The following is a 25237-nucleotide window of genomic DNA, read 5'->3' on the forward strand; positions in this document are numbered from 1 at the left end:
CAGCTCCCAGAGAAATGGAAATAAGAACACAAATAAACAAATGGGACCTAATGAAACTTAAAAGCTTTTGCACAGCAAAGGAAACCATAAACAAGACCAAAAGACAACCATCAGAATGGGAGAAAATATTTGCAAATGAAGCAACTGACAAAGGATTAATCTCCAAGATTTACAAGCAGCTCATGCAGCTCAATAACAAAAAAACGAACAACCCAATCCAAAAATGGGCAGAAGACCTAAATAGACATTTCTCCAAAGAAGATATACAGATGGCCAACAGACACATGAAAGAATGCTCAACATCATTAATCATTAGAGAAATGCAAATCAAAACTACAATGAGATATCATCTCACACCGGTCAGAATGGCCATCATCAAAAAATCTAGAAACAATAAATGCTGGAGAGGGTGTGGAGGAAAGGGAACTCTCTTGCACTGTTGGTGGGAATGTAAATTGATACAGCCACTATGGAGAACAGTATGGAGGTTCTTTAAAAAACTACAAATAGAACTACCATACGATCCAGCAATCCCACTACTGGGCATATACCCTGAGAAAACCATAGGTCAAAAAGACTCTTGTACCAAAATGTTCATTGCAGCTCTATTTACAATAGCCAGGACATGGAAGCAACCTAAATGTCCATCGACAGATGAATGGATAAAGAAGATGTGGCACATATATACAATGGAATATTACTCAGCCATAAAAAGAAATGAAATGGAGGTATTTGTAATGAGGTGGATGGAGTTAGAGTCTGTCATACAGAGTGAAGTAAGTCAGAAAGAGAAAAACAAATACAGTATGCTAACACATATATACGGAATCTAAGGGAAAAAAAAGCCATGAAGAACCTCGTGGCAAGACGGGAATAAAGACACAGACCTACTAGAGAATGGACTTGAGGATATGGGGAAGGGGTGGGGTGAGATGTGACAGGGTGAGAGAGTGTCATGGACATATATACACTACCAAATGTAAAATAGGTAGCTAGTGGGAAGCAGCCACATAGCACAGGGAGATCAGCTCGGTGCTTTGTGACCACCTAGAGGGGTGGGATGGGGAGGGTGGGAGGGAGGGAGATGCAAGAGGGAAGAGATATGGGAACATATTGTATATGTATAACTGATTCACTTTGTTATAAAGCAGAAGCTAACACACCATTGTAAGGCAATTATACTTCAATAAAGATGTTTAAAAAAAAAAAAAAAAAAAAAAAGACAGTTCAGGTTTCCAGCCTGCCTTTGGCTACTAGGAGGAGGAGAAGGGTGCAAATGAAATTTAGGGACCCTCAGAGTAGGCATACTGAATTGCAGATGAAAGTTGGGCAGCCGGTGGGAACGTTTAGCGTGAAGTAGGAGATTTGAGTCTAAGACTTAGAACTAAGAGGTTGTTTCTGGGTAGGAGGACTTGGCAAAGAGGTGACAGGTGAAGCGATGAGAATGGTTGGGGTTAACTAGGGATAGAGTACAGAGCAGAAAAGAGGAACAGAGATCTGAACCCTGGGGAAGGTCCACACTTAAGGAATAGAAGAAAAAGACGAGCCGACGAAGGAAATAGAAGAGTGGCAGTCACCTTTGCAGAAGGAAACCCAGAATACCCTCAGAGCATCTTCAAGATGGAAGAAACTATCATCAGTGTCAAAAGCTAGTAGTGGCAAGGAGTTGGCTGTCTGATTTCACAAATGGCAAAGGTGGCAAAGTCTGCCACTGGTCTCAACATCCATTTCTTCTGCTCCCTTTAGTAATGGAACCCATGAGTCTTTAGCTGGGCCCATGGCTCCCAGATAAACTTGCATTTCCTGGTCTCCCTTGCATATAGCCGTGAGACTAAGTTTTGCTCAGTGAAATACGTGTACCTTCCAGGTCCACCCCCCTTTAAAGGAAATGGTGTGCCCTCCCCTTTCTACTGGCAGGAACTCAGCAGCAGTGACGCTGGCGGACGTGATGTCAGCCATCTTTACACTTGTGAATAAGGACCACACCTAATGATGGTGGCCACAAGAGCAAAGGAATCTGGGTTCTGAACTTCTAAACAATTTACACTCAAGATTGTTAGGCCAAAGTAAAATAAATTTTTCTTGTTTAAGCAACAGTTACTTTGGTCTTTGTTATGGCAGCCGAGGCTTTATTCTTACTGATACAGAAAGGAGTGGATGTGTATTATGGAAAAAGAAATGAGGAAATGTATATAAACTCTTCTTTTAAGAAGCTGGAAGGAACAGGAGATCACTAGTTTCCAGAGGAAAGAGGGTCAAAAGACGTGTTTTAATTTTTAAGAATCAATGATCCCATAATTTTTACCATTTAGAAGCCTACAATCTCCTCTCCTTACTCATGGCATATTTTTAATTTTGCAGAAGTAGTTTTAAATTCATTGCTTGGGAAATAAGCGGGTTTTATTCTTTGTGATTATGATAATCACACATTCTGTTTATAAGTTAACTTGTTGGGACATTTACTGTTTGTGTATTTGTACAGAACTGCCTTCAAATGTGACTTAGGAAAATTCAAAGTTTTGCCAAGTAACTTGGGGGTGATTATTCGTATTATTAAAGGGGTCCTTTAAAATATGAAGCTTCTTAGCAGTTAAGTGTATATAAATCATTTAACCACATAACAGAGGGCTAGGGTAACTTGTTAGATGTTACTGTAATGATCATGATTCAATAAATAAAAATTTTAGTTTATGGAACTTTTTCCAGGAATAACTGTCATATAAAGAGAGGAATTCCTGCGATGTCTACACTGCAATCAACGGCTTCTTTGTGGGTTGAGTGATGGCCTAAGTCCCCAGCTCCTGGTCCTAAAGTGACCTGAGCAGTGAGCCCTGAGAACAGCTTTGGGATAACTCCACAACAGCTCTGCTGTCAAGGGTATGGCAGTTGCATAATTAACCATAATGACTGCAAGTAATACACCTAAAACAAAAACTCTGTTGTTATTTAGCTGAACTAAAAGAACCCAAACTAACCATCCATTCCCCCATGGTGTAAATTATAGTTATGTATATAATGAAATGTCTTATTTGCATTTCACATAAAATTCACCAAACTCCTTATTCACTCATTACTTACCCATTATGGGTTTTTAAATGGTACTTTTACAGTCTGCTTTGGCTCAGGGTTGAATTATTTGCCAAGACTTTATTCCTGGAGTCATGAGCCCCCTAGGACTTCTTTACCTTTTGCAAATTCATAGCTCATTTTGTGGGGAGTAGTCGTTTGTGGCCTCTATGTGTGCATGTGTGGGCATATGTGGGGAGCAGTCTTAACATATTCTAAATAGTGGAAAACTTCATAAGGAAGGGTTGTATATCCCAGAATAATTAAACAGGAAAAAAAAAAAGAAAAAGCAGAAAATGAGTAAAGAATAGTCAATAAAGGTAGCAGCAAAAATTAGGTTATCTCTTTGCAACTATGCATATGCTCGAATAGTCTGTTGATTTAATAGGTGGAAGAAATGTGTGTTGCAAAAATTCATTGACTGGCTGTCAAGAGACACAAATACAAAACTGCATGAAAAGGTAAAATTGAGGCAAAGCTGCCTCTCAGAATAAAAATCTTGATGAACTTTCATAAACCAGTAAACGCAATGTTGGATGCAGATGAAAATATTTTTGTGTGTATCCTTTCAGTTAAAAAAATGTGGTCTTCAAGACCAACCTTAGTATTTTAGGGGAGGAACTGGGAGTGTAAGCCAAGGAAGCTGTAGACATTTACCAAGTCCAAGAGGAAGGTGAAAATTCTCCCTGCCCCCAAATCTCTCCCTCACTCACCACCAGACCTTGGCTTGGAATGTCTTTCAGTATAATCCCCTATGAGCTCAAGAGCAAAGGTGAGGGGTGTTATCTCAGAAATAAAACAGTTTCTCAAAATATTAAAAAAAAAAAAAAGTAGTTTCTAGATTCACAGAGATTTTGAGCTAGAAAAGATCTTAGTGAACCTTTGGTTCCTGCTTCATCCCAATACATACATTTTACAGATATGATATTTGGGTCCTCCAGGCAATAAGTGACTGGCCCAAGATCACAAAGCAAATTAATGGCATAAAAATGCTGGGTTTCAACTCTCTCTCTAGAGGTGTTTTTTACACTACTGAGCACTGCCAGTAAGTACTCAGCAGGGGTAAGAGAAGGACCTGGTACACTTCACTGGAGGATGAGTTCTAGTACTAGGGACACCATGAGGACTGAGTGGGTCACAGACTGAAGGTCTAGGGAGCGAGGCACTCTGGATTTGGGCCTAGACTCAGAAGTTTTCTATTTTGCCTAATATTGGCATACACGACAAGGAAAGTTTCATGCCATTAATATACCATCATACAGTAGCTTGCTCTTCTACTGAGAGTGAATCTTCAGGTAAACCATATCCCCAGTGAAATACTATGTCTATTCTACTCAAATACAGAACTGTGTCCTGATACCAGCTTAAGAATAGGGGCTTTATCATTCATTTTCAAGGCACAAGCACATTGGACGTTTTTATCAGTCACCTGTGTGTTCAGACGTCGTTCTGGGTCTCATGAGGGGTAGCTGTTACCCTGCTATGCGGCTGCATCATTTCGATTTTGCATCAAGCTAATGTGCATCCATGGAAACCATACTAAGCAGAACAAGAAGTAAATATTCTCTATCCCTTAAAATTGACCTCAAGTGACCTAAAGTAGTTTTCAAAACCTCCATTTCATTTGGAAGTGAATCTGTCTCTTTGAAAATACTATTACTGATCCTTAATTTTTCTCAGTGATTTTTGGGGTTTTAGTTGGCCTTCAAATACCTCTCAAAATCAAGGGGATGAAATTCCTTTGGATGGGATCCCAAACTATAGGTATTTTTTTCCCTAATAATTACAAGCTTTGAGGTTCTCATTTGCTTATGAGTTTAATTTTTGAGGATGTCTTCATATTATCTTATGCTACCTCCTGACGTGTAGTGTTGTTGGGATTTGTTGAAGTACAATAAAAAATGACAATATCAAACATCATTAAATATGGGTCAAAACAAAGCAATCATATTGTTTATCATTTGATTGTAACAGAAGAATTCAATTCGCTTATTTCACCACAACGAATATGTGATTCCAATCGTTTAAAAGCTAAAACCCTTAGCAGACAGAGAACAACTGAAAAAAATCCTCACTTCACGAGAAAACCCTGGATATTAACCAGTTTACTGAACTGGATGAGCAGTAATATATATAATGCGCTAACATTTCTTAACAAAAAGATTTTTGTAAACAAGCGGCTTCCACAGATACTTTATGAGCCATCATTAACTTTCAGAGATGTTGTTTTAGGTTGGAAACCTTGGTGAGTCATCTCACAAAGCACGGCTGGAATGAAGAAACCCCTGAAATTGCTAAATGAGAAGACCTGAAAAGGGTCCCGGGAAGTCATGACCCTTTAAAGGTGTTGGTTTACAGAGTGTGAAGTGGGCAATTCACCAGCTATACCCAGGAAGCAGCACAGCAAGTGCCCATCGCTAGGAATCAGAGAACAGGTCATTCTGAACCACCGCAGGCCCACAATGAGTGTGGTCTAACTTCTGTGATAGGGAAAAACTCCTCCATTTGGAATACAGTTCAGTATTTCAATAGAAGATTATTCAAATGAAAAGCAATTCATTACCATCTCTGTTGGTTTTTTGGGACCATTTTAAGGGCTCCAACAACAAGGACAAATTCACTAAGGGCTAGGATCAAAATCTCAGGTGTAAAATCTTTAGCAAAGGCTGGACATTCAGGGCCCTCTGAGGGGCTCCCTGGCCTTCGGGTGTGGACGTGGAGAGCTGACTTCCCAGCTGCTACCTTGTTAGAGAGAGAGGAACTTGGCTCTGTCACTTTTCCTCTGAGGCTCACAAAACACAGAATGTATTCCACAGAAGCTTATTTTAGCTTAAAGGGCTAAACAAGAGATTGCAGGGTGAGAACAATGAGTTGGATGTCAAGATTTTTAGGGGTTTTTTTTTTTTTCATGTTATTATCAACAATCTATTTTCTTAACAATGTCACTTAACTTTTCTCTGCTTCATTTTATCCCTATAATGGATATACTCAGTTTAACTCCCAAGTTCCAAAAGAGTTAATGGTGGGAAGATGTGTTGATAAATATTTTTAAAGCTCTTTGACTTCCTTAGAAAGAAAGCAGGCTTGTGAAAAAATTCCCTGAGAAAATATTTAGAGATTCAGTAAGACTGAGTCAAGATATCTCTAAATTATGAGCCCTTTAAAGTAGCTTTTTAAGGTAAAACATATTAGTGTACTCTGTGTGTGTGTGTGTGTGTGTCTGTGTAGATATAGTATGTACATACCGTTTCTCTGATTACAAAGTAAAGAGCAAAAATACTGAATTTTGGAATTTCAGGTCTCAGTGTTTAGTGAGATATAGATGCTACAATTAAACCACTTCCCTTCATTTGTAGAATTTGTCTCCGACTCCACTTTGAATGACACTCTCATACATCTGTTCTGCAGGAGTAGTAGCAAGACCTGTTTGAAGTTTAAATCCATGACACCCTTTGTAGAACAGTGGCAACCTGATCAAAACACTGATCAAGCAGAAATGCTTTTTTGTTCCGATCAACAGGGCCAAATTCAGTCTCTCTCTAAGGAGAACGCACACACACACACGCTCTCCCTATATTCAGAGCCGAGGTTTTCCTTCTACCCCCAACTAATAAAATCAGGAGGCTGCAGTGAGGCGAGCGGCACGCAGTTTGATGTCCTCAGCAGGATACGGGGAGTCAGAAGTGGCGCTGTAAATCCAGAGCGGGGCTTCAACACCGTGTTAAGTGTGGCCCGACTCTCGGAGATTTCCCTTTGATGCAAGTTCAGTATATTAATGGGAAAAGCATTCACTTTTATTTGTCTGTACCGTCTGCGACAGCGAGGCTGCCTCATTTAGCCTGGGCCAACATGAAAATACACAGAGAAGCAATCTGCTGCAAATTAGCACAGCTCCCCTTTCATTTACTAGCTAGTAATTGGAAGGGGTTAAGAAAGTGTAACTTATCAGATCACGTGAGTGTATTTGCTTGTGCGGACAGCAAGCCTCCCCCGATTTTCCCTATGAACTCTGAGGCAATAATCCTTCCTCAACATCCACTTGATCTGAAAGGCGATACTGACACGGGTGAGATGCACACACTTCGTTAGGTTTGAGAAGGAGGTTTCCTAGACCCCCGAAGCGGGTGTTAATCAATCTATTAGAGCCTTACCTTTCTTTAGATATGTTTTTACTCTCCCGTTTCCAAATTGTCTTGAAGTCACTGCAGAACTCATACCACACCATAAACACGTAGTTAGGTGTGATCTCCTTCTCACCAGACTTTGGCTTCATCCCAAAATATCCTACTGTTGTTTCAAAACTGCAAATGTAGAGAAAAAAACAGTGAGGTAGAGGGTGAGAGGCTGTCAACGCTAATACCCATTAGGGGAGGAGAGGGGACACCGGGAGAGTTTCTCCCCCACACATCTCTTCTCTAGCACAGAAGCCCAGGCTTGAGTCACTGCGGCTTATCCTAAGCCTCAGTAAGATCTACGTGTTCAAGCCGATTATCTAAGAAATTTAACATGATTGGGGATACTCCTGGGCACATCTTATCTGTATAAAACCAGCATGTGGGGCTTCCCTGGTGGCGCAGTGGTTGAGAATCTGCCTTCCAATGAAGCGGACACGGGTTCGAGCCCTGGTCTGGGAAGATCCCACATGCCGCGGAGCAACTCGGCCCGTGAGCCACAACTACTGAGCCTGCGCGTCTGGAGCCTGTGCTGCGCAACAAGGGAGGCCGCGAGAGTGAGAGGCCCGCGCACCGCGATGAAGAGTGGCCCCCGCTTGCCGCAACTAGAGAAAGCCCTCGCACAGAAATGAACACCCAACACAGTCAGAAATAAATAAATTAATTAAAAAAAAAACAAAAATCCAGCATGTATAATTCCAGGGTGTATGTAGGTAAAACTTTTGGGGTTTGTTCTTCGTCTCAAATCCATGTCATTTACCTGCTCTTTGTGTTATGTTGAATGAGTGCATGGAACACTAATGACATGTTGGTTCTGTATCACCAGCAGTGGACAGTTAGAGAGCCCACAGGGAATCATCAATCTGTTGAATGCTCCACAGAAAATCAAGAGACTGTTCTACCCTTATTCTGGCATCTGCTGGCTTTATAATCTTGGGTCAATCATTCAACACTGGGCTCTCAGTTTTTTCAAGGGTAAAATAAGAGACTTAGACCAAATGATATTTAAGAAAGTTACATTTTAAAGCTTGATGTGATACAAGAGTACAAACCATCAATGTACAAAAATACATATAATTGAGAATATAGCAAGGATTGGAGGAAAAACTATTTTTGATCTTAAAAAATGATCTCTAACCCAGTCGGAAAAGAACCCAGGTTTTACAAGGCTGATTCCCAGATATCACTAAGAACCTCCTGACCTACCCCTTGGAGGTTCATTCCCAGATGACTACCCAGGCCTCCCAAGCAGCCCTTCTTGGAGGCACTGGCTTTGCAGCAATTTATAGCTCTGCCCTCATTCCTTCTCCCCACCCACTCCAAGCCCCACAAGCTCATTTGCCATGAGCAAGAACACTTAAATAAATGGCCCCCTTTTCTAGGGTGTTGGAAGCTAATCAAAGCAGGAATGGCTGGCCAGGTTTATTACTCAATGCTCTATCATCTGTTCAGACACAGCATTTTTTTTTTTTTTTTTTTGTGGCCATCCTGAATACTGAGTTTCTAATGGAACGCTATTCAACAGCGACTGTAAAACCCTGAAGCCCCATTACTATTATGGAGCATACTTTCAACTCAGTCTCAGTTATTGGGCACTATGTATCTCATAAGATTTTATCACATTTCACAGATGAACTGTTAATTGATTCCATGGCTATGATTAGGTGAGATCCAAGCTGGAGCTGCAGCTCTGAGTCCCATAAATTCTTTGTGCTTCTGTAAATAATAAATCTGTTTTTAATGCAAATTAAAACTACTGGTCAGGGAATTTTGGCTCCCAGTTATTAAAAGACTAGAAGTGCATAGGTGGAGAAAGTCAATCATTGCAGTAATTTCTTGAGGGGCTTCTCTTATAATTCCAAACACACATATTTTGGAGCAAAACCAGAAAGTAGCAATGTCCACTTTTGCCCAGGCGTGACTCTTAATTCTGTGGCAGTCAAAACGCTGAATATACTTTTTATTTCATTCAAAATGAAAATTACATTGATTGTAGCATGGAAGTTCGTAAGCAGAGAGTTCTGTAACCTAAAGGTCATGAATTTCTTATGGAGTCACAGGCCTTTAGAACTGGAAGGGACGGACATGTCAGTCTGTCCAATGTTCCCATCTTACAGCTGAGAAAACAGAGACCCAGAAAGATGGAACGACCTTATTCATCGGCAGAGTTGGGTCCCCTGATTCTCCGTGAAATGCTTTTTCTGCTCTACCCACCCCCTGTTGTTCATACTTACTGAGCCAGACATTTAAGAAATAAAATAGTCATGTTTTGGTCTGTTTCCACGTTAGACACCGTTGCCACCTAAGTCATACGTAATGTGCATTACCCCCAGCAAAGCACATCATTATTCTTCTCTCTTCATTATGTTTACCTTCAACACAGAAACATATTTACTTGTGCACTGAATAGAGAAGAGAAAGTCTTCACTTTTAGTATTCAGAGGAGCAAATTATCTTCCTATTTTCCAGCATGACATAGTGAAGAGCGCAGAAACTCCGCTCACTGTGCTTCAACGCCAACAGTTCCAGCGTTATTTGGAGTGTAGACTGTGAGACCAAGATGTTGCAAGGATGATACAGTTTCAGAGAATGACAGAATTGTTTGGTGGGTTATCACAGAGCTTGAGAAAAGCATGTCATCATCCTGTGGGCCTCACTTTTCCCAACTGTGAATTGAACCATGTACCCTCACCACCTCTCCCCCCGGGGAATCTGGGAGGCCCTGCTTGCTAACCCTCAAAGAGTATGAAACCTAAAGGAAATAGTGAATTTCAGCATTTTTCCCCCCTATGTGTTTAAGTGAACCTCTTCAGGAGAACCAAAGCAAACAGTTGCAGATGATGGCCTGGCTTTGGCACTCTGCAAGTTTAACAAAGTCACTCTGAGGATGTGTGCCTTATTGGATTTCAGTGTGATCCCTTTGTTCCAGGAAAAGCCAAAAGCTAGAATATGAACCTACAACTATCTGATAAGGTCTAGACTATGTTCCTCCCCACCCACCCGGTCCCGCTCCAAACACAACTCTCTTCCTTTCAAATTTAATTTTGATTCACAGAAGACTGATTATTGAAAACCTTCTGAAATTTGGGCATGAAGACTGCTGTTATTTGACAACAATATTGGAATTTTCTCCAAGAGACAAAGGGGCAATCGTGCTGTTTGAAATTTCTGTTTCTCAGCAGATAACTAAAATAGCTTTCAACATTGAAAAGATTTATTTCTCATCATATGTTGCGTTCTATAAAACTTTTCTGCTTCACTCTCAACTGTTCCCTGACTCCTCTTCTCTCTGCTATAATTCCTTGTCTGATTTCTATCTTTTCGATTCAGCTCAACATTTTGAGAGTTCAGCCAATGATTATATCAAAGAGCCCACGGCAAAGGGAACGGTTTTACTTTTGCAGCGTTGAGATGCCAGGGCGGAACATATCCGCTTATTGCCCCTCATGCATGCCTTTAGAAACTGCTGAGGAAAAGCAAATATTCCTTAGCCTCAGAGTAAATTGTTTCTCTTGAGAATACAACATAAGAATTTCCTAAATCTCACTCGAATGTTGCAACACTGACCACCAACCTCCTTCAAGACTGTAACCAAACAACTGTGGTTTCTACGTTAAAGATGGGATCTAACATATTTCATGTATGACATGAAAGCTAGACTACCTTCACCACAAAGTCACGGAAAACGCTGACAACCAAAATTTATGACCCCCCTCAGCATAGCTAATGCACAGCAGCAACTTCGGCCCCTCTCCCACGGGCCCCCTTTTCCTGAAGCAAGAATCCTGAAGAAGAATTAGAAATTTGACATCCACCTTAGAAAGTGAAATTCTGTTTGGCCTGATACCCATGTGTTGATGGTCCTTTTTATGCATATGGGATACTTCTATAACACAGACACGCCAGCTTTACACACTGACGAAGGGAAGCTTATTACAGGGATAATGTAAGCTCTATAGGGGATAAGGCCAATAAAGGGGCACAACCTAAAAATCTATAAACAGAATCATGTGACTGTCTTGGTTGTCAAAGATTATCATGCAAAGATGATAATCGTGATTCAAGAACATGTCTGCCCTTAGAAAGATGCAAGATTTGCCCTCGCCTTGCTTCCTTCTGCATATTTATTCTATTGGCACTTACAGTGGGAAGCAGGGCAAGATGTCAGCGTCTGTCAAGGCAGAACAGACAGCACTGACTATAGGCTTTCAGTGCTCTCGGAAATTGTGGTGAGACGGGAGGAAAAGGGTTCATTTCTAGAGCTTGTTCGCTTGCATTTAATGAACTCCCCTCCTCACACATTTGTAAAGCTCATTTTCCCTTATATACTGTTTCCTGTCCTTATCTTTTAATTTTCTAGTACTTGTAGAACTGGTCCCAGCAAAATTTATCTCAGTTCTCAGCCCTGAATATGAGAAAGGTTCAGTGTATTCCCCCCTCACCTTTCTAAGAGGGAGGGAGAGCCAAGCTGACTAATCTGGTCAACTGAAAAAAAGAAAACCCCCCATGAGGGATCACAGCCAATGATTACTGGGCTCTACCAGGTGAGGTGGATGGTTCCGCTTGGGTGTCTATTAAGAGAGGGAAGAACATAGAAGAGGCCTGAGGTAGGTGGGAGGTTGAATAGAAGACCTCTGGGGTCTCTTCCCCTTTTCTGTGCACATAGAGAGGAAAGTCCCTTCTCCCCATTTGTCCCTTGTTTACAATATCCTCCAGGATCTGAGGAAAGACATATGTCTCTTAGGTGTTTGTAATAAATGGTTTAATCTAATTGTAACACTAAGAAGGATCCCACTGTTCCCAGCGTCCATGAAGTGTTTAGGAGCAGAGTAGTGGAGGAGAGGCAAACAGATGGAAATGGTGTCATGACTCCTGAGCAGGTGAGTCACTTCTGGATGATTCCCTGCTTCTTGAGGAAAACTATTGCCAAGTCCTATTCCTGGAGCTTTCACTCTAGCTCTCCCTAGACTCTTATTGCTTCTGGACGCAGAGTCTTAGCAGATGGGGTCAAAAGAATGGCTAGTCATTCATTTTGCTAAGTGAGATAAGCCAGTCATAAAAGGGAAAAATTCTGTATGATTCTGCTTACATGAGGTACCTAGAGCAGTCAAAGTCACAGAGACAGGAAGTAGAATGGTGGTTGCCAGGGGCTGAAGGAAGGCGAGAACGGGGGAGTTATGGTTTAATGAGTACAGAGTTTGCCTTCAGAGAAGATGAAAAACTTCTGGAGATGGTTGGTATTGATGGTTCTTGATAATAACAAAAGAATGTCTAGGCAAAGAAAGACTTGGGGCCAATTCAGATCTGCTTACCTTTTCTGTGCATTCTCCAAGTGACTTTCTTCCATTGTATGCTCTTTTTTGGCTGTGAAAGAAATAATTACGGTTAAAACAGTATTTTCTTCCAGCATATCCTTTGTGTAATCTTCTTTGATTATACCCATTCATTATCAAAATAAGTCTGAATTCAGGGGTTGGAAGGACCTACCACGTGTCCTGGCAATTGTACTCAATTCGCCACATCCACTACCACTGCTTTCTTGATAACAGCTATAGCTAATGGTGGCCATATAATTCATGGTTCTCTCTGGGATAGTTTTGAAAGGGGGGAATCTTACTAATTACTCTGGGCAAAGGCTTAAATTGTAACATTCCTGGCCAGACTGGATCACGGGTCAGCCTAGCTATAGCTGGCCTCTTTGGGAGCCTTGGCATGTGCTCAGCACTCCCCCTTTCCCCACAACAACAACCACCACAAAATAAACCCAGTACCACCTGCAATAGTTCTGCTCAGATTCAAAGGAATTCACTGTAATCCTTGCATACTCTGTCTCTACACCCATGGTCTAGGGAAGCCTATGGTCTCTTTTCTGAGAATGTTTTTAAATGCACTGAAAAAATACTTAAAATTACTAAGGAAATCAACGATGCTGAGGTAGAATTCTGAATTTACAGATTAAGAACCCACACTCCGTAGGGACCACAGGGAAACTGGGAGGTTTCATTTGGGGGTGGTTCTTTTACATATTCTTCTCTCTGATCAGAAAATAAACATTGGGGTGCATGTGTCTTTTTGAATTATGGTTTTCTCTGGGTACATGCCCAGTAGTGGGATTGCTGGGTCGTATGGTAGTTCTATTTTTAGCTTTTTAAGGAACCTCCATACTGTTCTTCATAGTGGTTGTATTAATTTACCATTCCCACCAACAGTGCATGAGGGTTCCCTTTTCTCCACACCCTCTCCAGCATTTATTGTTTGTAGATTTTTTGATGATGGCCATTCTGATCAGTGTGAGGTGATACCTCATTATAGTTTTGATTTACATTTTTCTAATAATTAGTGATGTTGAGCCTCTTTTCATGTGTTTGTTGGCCACCTGTATGTTTTCTTTGGAGAAATGTCTATTTAGATCCTCCACCCATTTTTTGATTGGGTTGTTTGCTTTTTGATATTGAGCTGCATGAGCTATTTCGTCAACAGAGGAATGGATAAAGAATATGTGGTACATATATATAATGGAATAGTACTCAGCCACTGAAAGTAAGGAAATTGGGTCATTTGTAGAGACGTGGATGGACCTAGAGACTGCCATGCAGAGTGAAGTAAGTCAGAAAGAGAAAAACAAATATCGTATACTAATGCACATGTGTAGAATCTAAAAAAGTTGTATAGGTGATCTTATTTGCAAAGCAGAAATAGAGACACAGATGTAGAGATATGGATACCAAGGGGGAAGGTGGGGTGGGATGAATTGGGAGATGGGGATTGACATATATACACTATTGATACTAGGTATAAAATAGGTAACTAATGAGAACCTACTTATAGCACAGGGAACTCTACTCAGTGTCCTGTGGTGACCTATATGGGAAGGAAATCCAGAAAAGAGGGGATACATGTATACATATAGCTGATTCACTTTGCTGTACAGTATAAACTAACACAACATTGTAAAGCAACTAAACTCCAATAAAAAAAAATTAAAAAAGATAATACTGTCATATATGATAATACAACTCTTACACAAGACATCTTAAAAATGTCTAGAAAAATCATCAAGTCATAATCTCTATGAGCCTTAAGATTCCTTTCATTTAGATATCCCATGCTTTTGGGTTGGAAGAATTAATATCATTAAAATGGCCATACTACCCAAAGCAATCTACAGATTTAATGTGACCCCTATCAAACTACCCATGACATTTTTCACAGAATTAGAATAAATATTCCTAAAATTTCTATGGAATCATGAAAGACCCAAAATTGCCAAAGTAATCCTGAGGAAAAAGAACAAAGCAAGAGGCATAACCCTCCCAGACTTCAGGCAATACTACGAAGCTACAGTAATCGAAACAGCATGGTACTGGCACAAAAACAGACATATAGATCAATGAAAAAGAACAGAGAGTCCAGAAATAAACCCACACACCTATGGTCAAATAGTCTTTGACAAAGGAGACAAGGATATAAAATGGGAAAAAGTCTCTCCAGCAAGTGGTATTGGGAAAGCTGGACAGCCACATGCAAATCAATGAACTTAGAACACACCCTCACACTATACACAAAAATAAACTCAAAATGGCTTAAAGACTTAAATATAAGACATGATACCATAAAACTCCTAGAAGAGAACATAGGCAAAACATTACCTGACATAAATCGTACCAATGTTTTCTTAGGTCAGTCTCCCAAGGCAATAGAAATAAAAGCAAAAATGAACAAATGGGACCAAGTCAAGCTTACAAGCTTCTGCAAAGTCAAGGAAACCATAAACAAAATGAAAAGACAACCTACAGAATGGGAGAAAATACTTGCAAAAGATGTGATCAACAAGGGCTTAATTTCCAAAATATACAAACAGCTCATACAACTCAACAAAAAAAAAAACAAGTAACCTAATCGAAAAATGGGCAGAAGACCTAAATAGACATTTCTCCAAAGAAGACATACAGATGGCCAACAGGCACATGAAAAGATAAAAACTACAATGAGATCAAAGATCAAAACTACCTCACACCAGTCAGAATGGCCATCACTAAAAAGTATACAAATAACAAATTCTAGAGAGGGTGTGGAGAAAAGGGAACCCTCCTACATTGTTGGTGGGAATGTAAGTTGGTGCAGCTATTATGAAAAACAGTATGGAGGTTCCTCAAAAAACTAAAAATAGAGTTGCCATATGATCCAGCCATCCCACTCCTGGGCATATATCTGGACAAAACTATAATTCAACAAGATACATGCAACCCCAATGTTCATTGCAGCACTATTCACAGTAGCCAGCACATGGAAACAACCTAAATATCCATCAACAGATGAATGGATAAAGAAGATATGGTACATATATACAATGGAATATTACTCAGCCATTAAAAGGAATGAAATAATGCCATCTGCAGCAACATGGATGGACCTAGAGATTATCATACTAAGTGAAGTAAGACAGAAAGAGAAAGACAAACACCATATGATATCACATGTGGAACCTAAAATATGACACAAATGAACTTATCTATGAAACAGAAACAGACTCACAGACATAGAGAACAGACATGTGGTTGCCAAGGGGGAAGGGGTATGGAGGAGGGATGGAGGGGGAGTTTGGGATTAGCAGATGCAAACTATATATATATAATGGATAAATAACAAGGTCCTACTATATAGCACAGGAAACTATATTCAATATCCTGTGATAAACGTAATGGAAAAGAATACTAAAAAATAAAAAGAATGTAGGGGAAAAAGTCTGGACTTGTCTAAGAGGCAAGAGACCATTGTTTCGGGGTGCACGAGGAGAGGGGATTCAGAGCACTGCCTAAACGAGCTCCAGAGATGAGCGTGAGCCACCGCTATCAGCGGGGACACCAGAGACGGGCATGAAATGCTAAGGCTGCTGCTGCAGCCACCAAGAAGCCTGTGTGCAAGCACAGGTCACTATCCACACCTCCCCTCCCAGGAGCCTGTGCAGCTCGCCACTGCCAGGGTCCCGTGATCCAGGGACAACTTCCCCGGGAGAACACACAGTGTGCCTCAGGCTGTTGCAACGTAGTGTTGGCCTCTGCCACCACAGGCTCGCCCCACATTCCATACCCCTCCCTGCCCCCAGCCTGAGTGAGCCAGAGTCCCCTAATCAGCTGCTACTTTAACCCTGTCCTATCTGAGCGAAGAACAGACGCCCTCAGGTGACCTACACACAGAGGTGGGGTGAGATCCAAAGCTGAACCCCAGGAGTTGTGCGAACTAAGAAGAGAAAGGGAAATCTCTCCCAGCAGCCTCAGGAGCAGCGGATTAAATCTCCACAATCAACTTGATGTACCCTGCATCTGTGGAATACCTAAATAGGCAACGAATCATCCCAAAATTGAGGTTGTGAACATTGGGAGCAACAATATATATATATATTTTTCTTTTTTCTCTTTTTGTGAGTGTGTATGTGTATGCTTCTTTGTGTGATTTTGTCTGTATAGTTTTGCTTTTACCATTTGTCCTAGGGTTCTGTCTGTCCGTTTTTTTTTTTAGTATAGTTTTTAGCACTTGTTATCATTGGTGGATTTGTTTTTTGGTTTGGTTGCTCTCCTCTTTCTTTCTTTTCTTTGTTTTTATTACTTTTAAATTTCTTAATATTTTTAATTATTTTTTATTTTAATAACTTTTTCCCTCCCTCCCTCCCTCCCTCTCTCTCCCTCCCTCTCTCTCCCTCTCTCTCTCTATATATATATTTCTTCTCCCTTTTCCTCTGAGCCGTGTGGCTGACAGGGTCTTGGTGCTCAAGCCGGGTGTCAGGCCTGTGCCTCTGAGGTGGGAGAGCCGAGTTCAGGACACTGGTCCACCAGATAGCTCCCGGCTCCACGTAATATCAAACGGTGAAAGCTCTCCCAGAGATCTCCATCTCAATGCTAAGACCCAGCTCCACTCAACGACCAGCAAGCTCCAGCGCTGGACACCCTATGCCAAACAACTAGCAAGACAGGAATACAACCCCACCCATTAGCAGAGAGGCTGCCTAAAATCATAATAAAGTCACAGACACCCAAAACACACCACCGGACGTGGCCCTGCCCACCAGAAAGACAAGATCCAGCCTCATCCACCAGAACACAGGCACCAGTCCCCTCCACCAGGAAGCCTACACAACCCACTGAACCAACCTTACCCACTGGGGGCAGACACCAAAAACAACGGGAACTACGAACCTGCAGCCTGCAAAAAGGAGACCCCAAACACAGTAAGTTAAGCAAAATGAGACGACAGAGAACACACAGCAGATGAAGGAGCAAGGTAAAAACCCACTGGACCAAACAAATGAGGAGGAAATAGGCAGTCTACCTGAAAAAGAATTCACAGTAATGATAATAAAGATGATCCAAAATCTTGGAAATAGAATGGAGAAAATACAAGAAATGTTTAAAAAGGGCCTAGAAGAACTAAAGAGCAAACAAACAATGATGAACAACACAATAAATGAAATTAAAAATTCTCTAGAAGGAATCAATAGCAGAATAATTGAGGCAGAAGAATGGATAAGTGACCTGGAAGATAAAATAGTGGAAATAACTACTGCAGAGCAGAATAAAGAAAAAAGAATGAAAAGAATTGAGGACAGTCTCAGAGACCTCTGGGACAACATTAAATGCACCAACGTTTGAATTATCAGGGTCCCAGAAGAAGAAGAGAAAAAGAAAGGGACTGAGAAAATATTTGAAGAGATTATAGTTGAAAACTTCCCTAATATGGGAAAGGAAATAGTTAATCAAGTCCAGGAAGCGCAGAGAGTCCCATACAGGATAAACCCAAGGAGAAACATGCCAAGACACATATTAATCAAACTATCAAAAATTAAAAACAAAGAAAACATATTAAAAACAGCAAGGGAAAAACAACAAATAACTTACAAGGGAATCCCCATAAGGTTAACAGCTGATCTTTCAGCAGAAACTCTGCAAACCAGAAGGGAGTGGCAGGACATATTTAAAGTGCTGAAAGGGGAAAACCTACAACCAAGATTACTCTACCCAGCAAGGATCTCATTCAGATTTGACGGAGAAATTAAAACCTTTACAGACAAGCAAAAGCTAAGAGAATTCAGCGCCACCAAACCAGCTTTACAACAAATGCTAAAGGAACTTCTCTAGGCAGGAAAAACAAGAGAAGGAAAAGACCTACAATAACAAACGCAAAACAATTAAGAAAATGGTAATAGGAACATAGATATCGATAATTACCTTAAATGTAAATGGATTAAATGCTCCAACCAAAAGACATAGATTGGCTGAATGGATATAAAAACAAGACCCATATATATGCTGTCTACAAGAGACCCACTTCAGACCTAGAAATACATACAGACTGAAAGTGAGGGGATGGAAAAAGATATTCCATGCAAATGAAAAACAAAAGAAAGCTGGAGTAGCAATTCTTCTATCAGATAAAATAGACTTTAAAATAAAGACTATTACAAGAGACAAAGAAGGACACTACATAATGATCAAGGAATCAGTCCAAGAAGAAGATAAAACAATTGTAAATATTTATGCACCCAACATAGGAGCACCTCAATACATAAGGCAAATACTAACAGCCATAAAAGGGGAAATTGACAGTAACACAATCATAGTAGGGGACTTTAACACCCCACTTTCATCAATGGACAGATCATCCAAAACGAAAATAAATAAGGAAACACAAGCTTTAAATGATACATTAAATAAGATGGACTTAATTTATATTTACAGGACATTCCATCCAAAAACAACAGAATACACTTTCTTCTCAAGTGCTCATGGCACATTCTCCAGGATAAATCATATCTTGGGTCACAAATCAAGCCTTGGTAAATTTAAGAAAATTTGAAACTGTATCAAGTATTTTTTTTTGACCACAACACTATGAGACTAGATATCAATTACAGGAAAAAAATCTGTAAAAAATACAAACACCTGGAGGCTAAACAATATGTTACTAAATAACCAAGAGATCACTGAAGAAATCAAAGAGGAAATCAAAAAATACCTAGAGACAAATGACAATGAAAACACGACGACTCAAAACCTATGGGATGCAGCAAAAGCCGTTCTAAGAGTGAAGTTTATATCAATACAATCCTACCTCAAGAAACAAGAAACATCTCAAATAAACAACTTAACCTTACACCTAAAGCAATTAGAGAAAGAAGAACAAAAACCCCCAAACTGAGCAGAAGGAAAGAAATCATAAAGATCAGATCAGAAATAAATGAAAAAGAAATGAAGGAAACAATAGCAAAGATCAATAAAACTAAAAGTTGGTTCTTTGAGAAGATAAACAAAATTGATAAACCATTAGCCAGACTTATCAAGAAAAAAAGGGAGAAGACTCAAATTAATAGAATTAGAAATGAAAAAGGAGAAGTAACAGCTGACACTGCAGAAATACAAAGGATCATGAGAGATTACTACAAGCAGCTATATGTCAATAAAATGGACAAACTGGAAGAAATGGACACATTCTTAGAAAAGCACAACCTTCTGAGACTGAACCAGGAAGAAGTAGAAAATATAAACAGACCAATCACAAGCACTGAAATTGAGACTGTGATTAAAAATCTTCCAACAAACAAAAGCCCAGGACCAGATGGCTTCACAGGCAAATTCTATCAAACATTTAGAGAAGAGTTAACACCTATCCTTCTCAAACTCTTCCAAAATATAGCAGAGGGAGAAACACTCCCAAACTCATTCTACGAGGCCACCATCACCCTGATACCAAAACCAGAGAAAGATGTCACAAAGAAAGAAAACTACAGGCCAATATCACTGATGAACATAGATGCAAAAAGCCTGAACAAAATACTAGCAAACAGAATCCAACAGCACATTAAAAGGATCATACAGCATGCTCAAGTGGGGTTTATCCCAGGAATGCAAGGATTCTTCAATATATGCAAATCAATCAATGTGATACGCCATATTAACAAACTGAAGGGTAAAAATCATATGGTCATCTCAACAGATGCAGGAAGAGCTTTTGACAAAATTCAACACCCATTTATGATTAAAAACCCTCCAGAAAGTAGGCATAGAGGGAACTTACCTGAACATAATAAAGGTCATATATGACAAACCCATAACCAACATCATTCTCAATGGTGAAAAACTGAAACCATTTCCACTAAAATCAGGAACAAGGCAAGGTTGCCCACTCTCACCACTATTATTCAACATAGTTTTGGAAGTTTTAGCCATAGCAATCAGAGAAGAAAAAGAAATAAAAAGAATCAAAATCAGAAAAGAAGAAGTAAAACTGTCACTGTTTGCAGGTGACATGATACTATACATAGAGAATCCTAAAGATGCCACCAGAAAACTAGTAGAGCTAATCAATGAATTTGGTAAAGTAGCAGGATCCAAAATTAATGCACAGAAGTCTCTTGCATTCCTATACACTAATGATGAAAAATCTGAAAGAGAAATTAAGGAAACACTCCCATTTACCACTGCAACAAAAAGAATAAAATACCTAGGAATAAACCTACCTAAGGAGACAAAAGACTGGTATGCAGAAAACTATAAGACACTGATGAAGGAAATTAAAGATGACACAAACAGGTGGAGAGATATACCATGTTCTTGGATTGGAAGAATCAACATTGTGAAAATGACTATATTACCCAAAGTAATCTACAGATTCAATGCAATCCCTATCAAACTACCAATGGCATTTTTCACAGAACTAGAACAAAAAATTTCACAATTTGTATAGAAACACTAAAGACCCCGAATAGCCAAAGCAATCCTGAGAAAGAAAAACGGAGCTGGAGGAATCAGGCTCCCTGACTTCAGACTATACTACAAAGCTACTACAAAGTAATCAAGACAGTATGGTAGTGGCATAAAAACAGAAATATAGATCAATGGAACAGGATAGAAAGCCCAGAGATAAACCCACACACATATGGTCACCTTATTTTTGATAAAGGAGGCAAGCATATACAATGAAGATAAGACAGCCTCTTCAATAAGTGGTGCTGGGAAAACTGGACAGCTACATGTAAAAGAATGAAATTAGAACACTCCCTAACAACATACACAAAAATAAACTCAAAATGGATTAAAGACCTAAACGTAAGGCCAGACACTGTAAAACTCTTAGAGGAAAACATAGGCAGAACACTGTATGACATAAATCACAGCAAGATCCTTTTTGACCCACCTCCTAGAGAAATGGAAATAAAAAACAAAAATAAACAAATGGGATCCAGTGAAACTTAAAGGCTTTTGCACAGCAAAGGAAACCATAAGCAAGACAAAAAGACAACCCTCAGAATGGGAGAAAATATTTGCAAATGAAGCAACTGACAAAGGATTAATCTCTAAAATTTACAAGCAGCTCATGCAGCTCAATATCAAAAAAACAAACAACCCAATCCAAAAATGGGCAGAAGACCTAAATAGACATTTCTCCAAAGAAGATATACAGATTGCCAACAAACACATGAAAGGATGCTCAACATCAAAATCATTAGAGAAATGCAGATCAAAAGTACAATGAGGTATCAACTCACACCGCTCAGAATGGCCGTCGTCAAGTATCTACGAACAATGAATGCTGGAGAGGGTGTGGAGAAAAGGGAACCCTGTTGGTGGGAATGTAAATTGATACAGCCACTATGGAGAATAGTATGGAGGTTCCTTAAAAAAACTAAAAATAGAACTACCATAGGACCCAGGAATCCCACTCTTGGGCATATACCCTGAGAAAACCATAATTCAAAAAGAGTCATGTACCACAATGTTCATTGCAGCTCTATTTACAATAGCCAGGACATGGAAACAACCTAAGTGTCCATCGACAGATGAATGGATAAAGAAGATGTGGCACACATATACAATGGAATTGTACTCAGCCATAAAAAGAAATGAAATTGAGTTATTTGTAGTGAGGTGGATGGATCTAGAGTCTGTCATACAGAGTGAAATAAGTCAGAAAGAGAAAAACAAATACCGTATGCTAACACATATATATGGAATCTAAAAAAAGAAGAAAAAAAATCGCTATGAAGAACGTAGGGGCAGGACAAGAATAAAGATGCAGATGTAGAGAATGGACTTGAGGACACAGGGAAGGGGAAGCTGGGACGAAGTGAGAGAGTGGCATGGACTTATATATACTACCAAATGTAAAATAGATAGCTAGTGGAAAGCAGCCGCATAGCACAGGGAGATCAGCTCGGTGCTTTGTGACCACCTAGAGGGGTGGGATAGGGAGGGTGGGAGGGAGATGCAAGAAGGAGGAGATGTGGGGATATATGTATATGTATAGCTGATTTACTTTGTTATAAAGCAGAAACTAACACACCATTGTAAAGCAATTAAACTCCAATAAAGATATTTTAAAAAATGTATACATATGTATAATTGAATCACTTTGATGTAGAGGAGAAATTAACACAACACTGTAAATCAACTATACTTCAGTTAAAAAAAGGATTCCTTTCATTATGGCCACAATGATGCAAAATGAATGGGAAAAGAAAATCAGTTGTATCTAGGGCCTATGTTGTGATACTTCATGAAAGGTATTAAAGGAGTTTAAAATATCACTGTTCAATTAAGCCTAGCTCTGCCATGTGCTACCTGTGTGACTAGGCAAGTCACTCATGATCAACTGTGTAGTTACGGCCTCATCTGTCCTCTTAGCATAGCCACAGAGACTACCATCATACAGCTGTTATAAAGATTAAATGAGACAATACCTGTAAAGCCCTTAGCACCTAAGACATGCTCAATAAATGACGTGACAGGTATTATTGGCACCTCATCATCATTCACTTCATCACTGCTGATAAAATGTAAATTTTGTCAAGTTACTCCCCTGCTCAAAACAGCTTGCCATCGCTCTTGACATAACCTCTGAAGTCTTCGCAATGGCCCAGAGGCCCTGCCAGTCTCCCCTCTGGCTCCTAGGTGACATCTCGTCCTCCTTCCCATGCTCATTCCTTTCCAGTCGGGCTGGCACTTGCCTTTCCTCCTCCCTGGGGCACCCTGCCCACAGTCTCTGCATGACTGGGTCCCTCACTCCATTAGGTCTCAGCTCAAACATCACCTTCTCTGATCCTGCTATATTAAAGACCATCCCTTGCCATGTATCCTCCCCTCCCCCTCCCCACCCTTTTCCCTATAGCCTCTGTCTACTTGACAGACTATGCAGTTACTCATTTGCTTATTATACGACATTGAATGGAAGCTTCAAGAGAGCAGCCACTTCACCTGGCCTGTTTTCTTTTGTGCCTTAAACACGGAAAAGTCCCCACATATTAAATAAATTATTTTAGCTAAAAATGTATATATTGGACAATGGTTGCTTAAACAGAGAGATACTAAGTTTCCTAAACATAAAACTTTATAGTCAGGATATGAACATAGGCTAAAGAAGAATGTCAGGCTAAAGTTGTATAGTATTATCTCTAAGTCCAGTAAATTTCAACAAAAATATTTTTTTATATTAAAATGATTTGGCTTGGATAATGACATCATTCTCGGTAAAGTCATAGTCATTGCTGTCTTTTGTGCTATGATTTCCCCCCATCCTCCTAGAAGGAATCTCTGTGAATTAGTCGGGTTCTTAGTCAATCGGATACAGAGAAGTGACTTACGTCTCTCAGAGGCTACCAAGTTCCCCCAAATGTGAAACAAACTACTGGTTTGTTCTTATCCAGTGATTATTAATTATGCACATGGCCAAACAAGGGGGAAAATTCCTTTAAGGCATGAGTGATCTTCCTGGAGCACAGCTGTTGTTCTCCGTCACCAGGTGTTTCTAACTGGCTACTTCCACTTTGTGCTAAGCAGACTGTGGTCAACCCGTCATTGCATATAAATTTAGTGACGAGAAATACCCTCTCCAAACTGAATTAAGATGAGATTAAGATTGTGCAGTAGCTCTATGAATATGGTTATTTGGAAAAAAAACAGCATCCAAATGTAAAAAGAGGTAATACTAAGAGGCAATGCATTCTGCAGAACCTCTGAGGGTTTTGGGGACAAGAGCCTTCAGGAAAAGGAGAAGAACCTAGAGATCTCAAGTCTTCCGAAGCCAAGGGCCTATGTACAGACAGAAAAGGCAGTCACCTCCCTGGTGTGACCTTGAATCTCCACCAGCCTAAAATATTTCTCCTGCCACAATGTGTGAAATTTCTAACCATGTCATTATACATTTTAGGTCCTCAAAACGCTCTGAGCAAAACAAAAAAGACATTACCTAGAAGGAAAATGTTTAAAGACTGGAGTCACAAACTCAAGTTCCAACATCACCAACAAATAAGGTAATTGTAGGCCAAGTGTAAGAATCTTAACATTCCAAAATTCTATCTCTAATTCTTCAATACTGGAACTGACACAATTTCAGTGCAGGGAAGCCACCAGGGAGTGGTGGCTTAAATGGCAAGGCCATGCCCCATTTAAGGGAGGGAAGGCACTAGCCACCGATCTTCCACCTTTTTCAGAGAAGCTAGGTTTTTTTTAAACATATATATATATACACACATATTTATATATATATACACATATATATATATAATTTATTTATTTATTTGGCTGCGTCGGGTCTTAGTTGCGGCATGCGGGATCTTCGTTGCAGCGTGCGGGGTCTTTTCATTGCGGTGCGTGGGCTTCTCTCTAGTTGTGGTGTGCGGGCTCAGTAGTTGCAGTGCACAGGGTGAGCATGCAGGATCTTAGTTCCCCAACCAGTGATTGAACCCATGTCCCCGGCATTGGAAGGTGGATTCTTCACCACTAGACCACCAGGGAAGTCCCACAGAAGCCAGGATATTTTAAACATACGTTCCCAACTTTAGAAAGATGTTTCAAACAGTCTGTAGGAGAAAGATCCCATTCCCACTGGCCGTATCTGGCTCTGCAAGCTCTAGTAGCTACAGACATCATGACATAGGTGGGTCTGTTCTTTCATTCCACGTGCCAGACCCTGTTCTAGGTGCGTGGGATCCCCAGTGAAGAAAGCAGACT

General features: G+C 40.1%; 1 protein-coding gene across 4 annotated transcripts in view; it reads right to left on the reverse strand.

The window, feature by feature from the left end:
- Positions 1 to 25237, reverse strand: part of FMN1 (formin 1) — a 452266-nt gene that overhangs the window by 21706 nt on the left and 405323 nt on the right. For all 4 annotated transcript variants that reach the window (XM_059913697.1, XM_059913699.1, XM_059913696.1 and 1 more), the window contains 2 exons: positions 12551 to 12602; positions 7218 to 7367 (listed from right to left, as the gene is read on the reverse strand). In XM_059913697.1, the coding sequence (XP_059769680.1) occupies positions 7218 to 7367; positions 12551 to 12602 (202 nt within the window). The remainder of the gene's footprint in view (positions 1 to 7217; positions 7368 to 12550; positions 12603 to 25237) is intronic.

Source organism: Balaenoptera ricei, chromosome 2, assembly GCF_028023285.1.
Source record: "Balaenoptera ricei isolate mBalRic1 chromosome 2, mBalRic1.hap2, whole genome shotgun sequence".
NCBI classification, from domain to species: domain Eukaryota; kingdom Metazoa; phylum Chordata; class Mammalia; order Artiodactyla; family Balaenopteridae; genus Balaenoptera; species Balaenoptera ricei.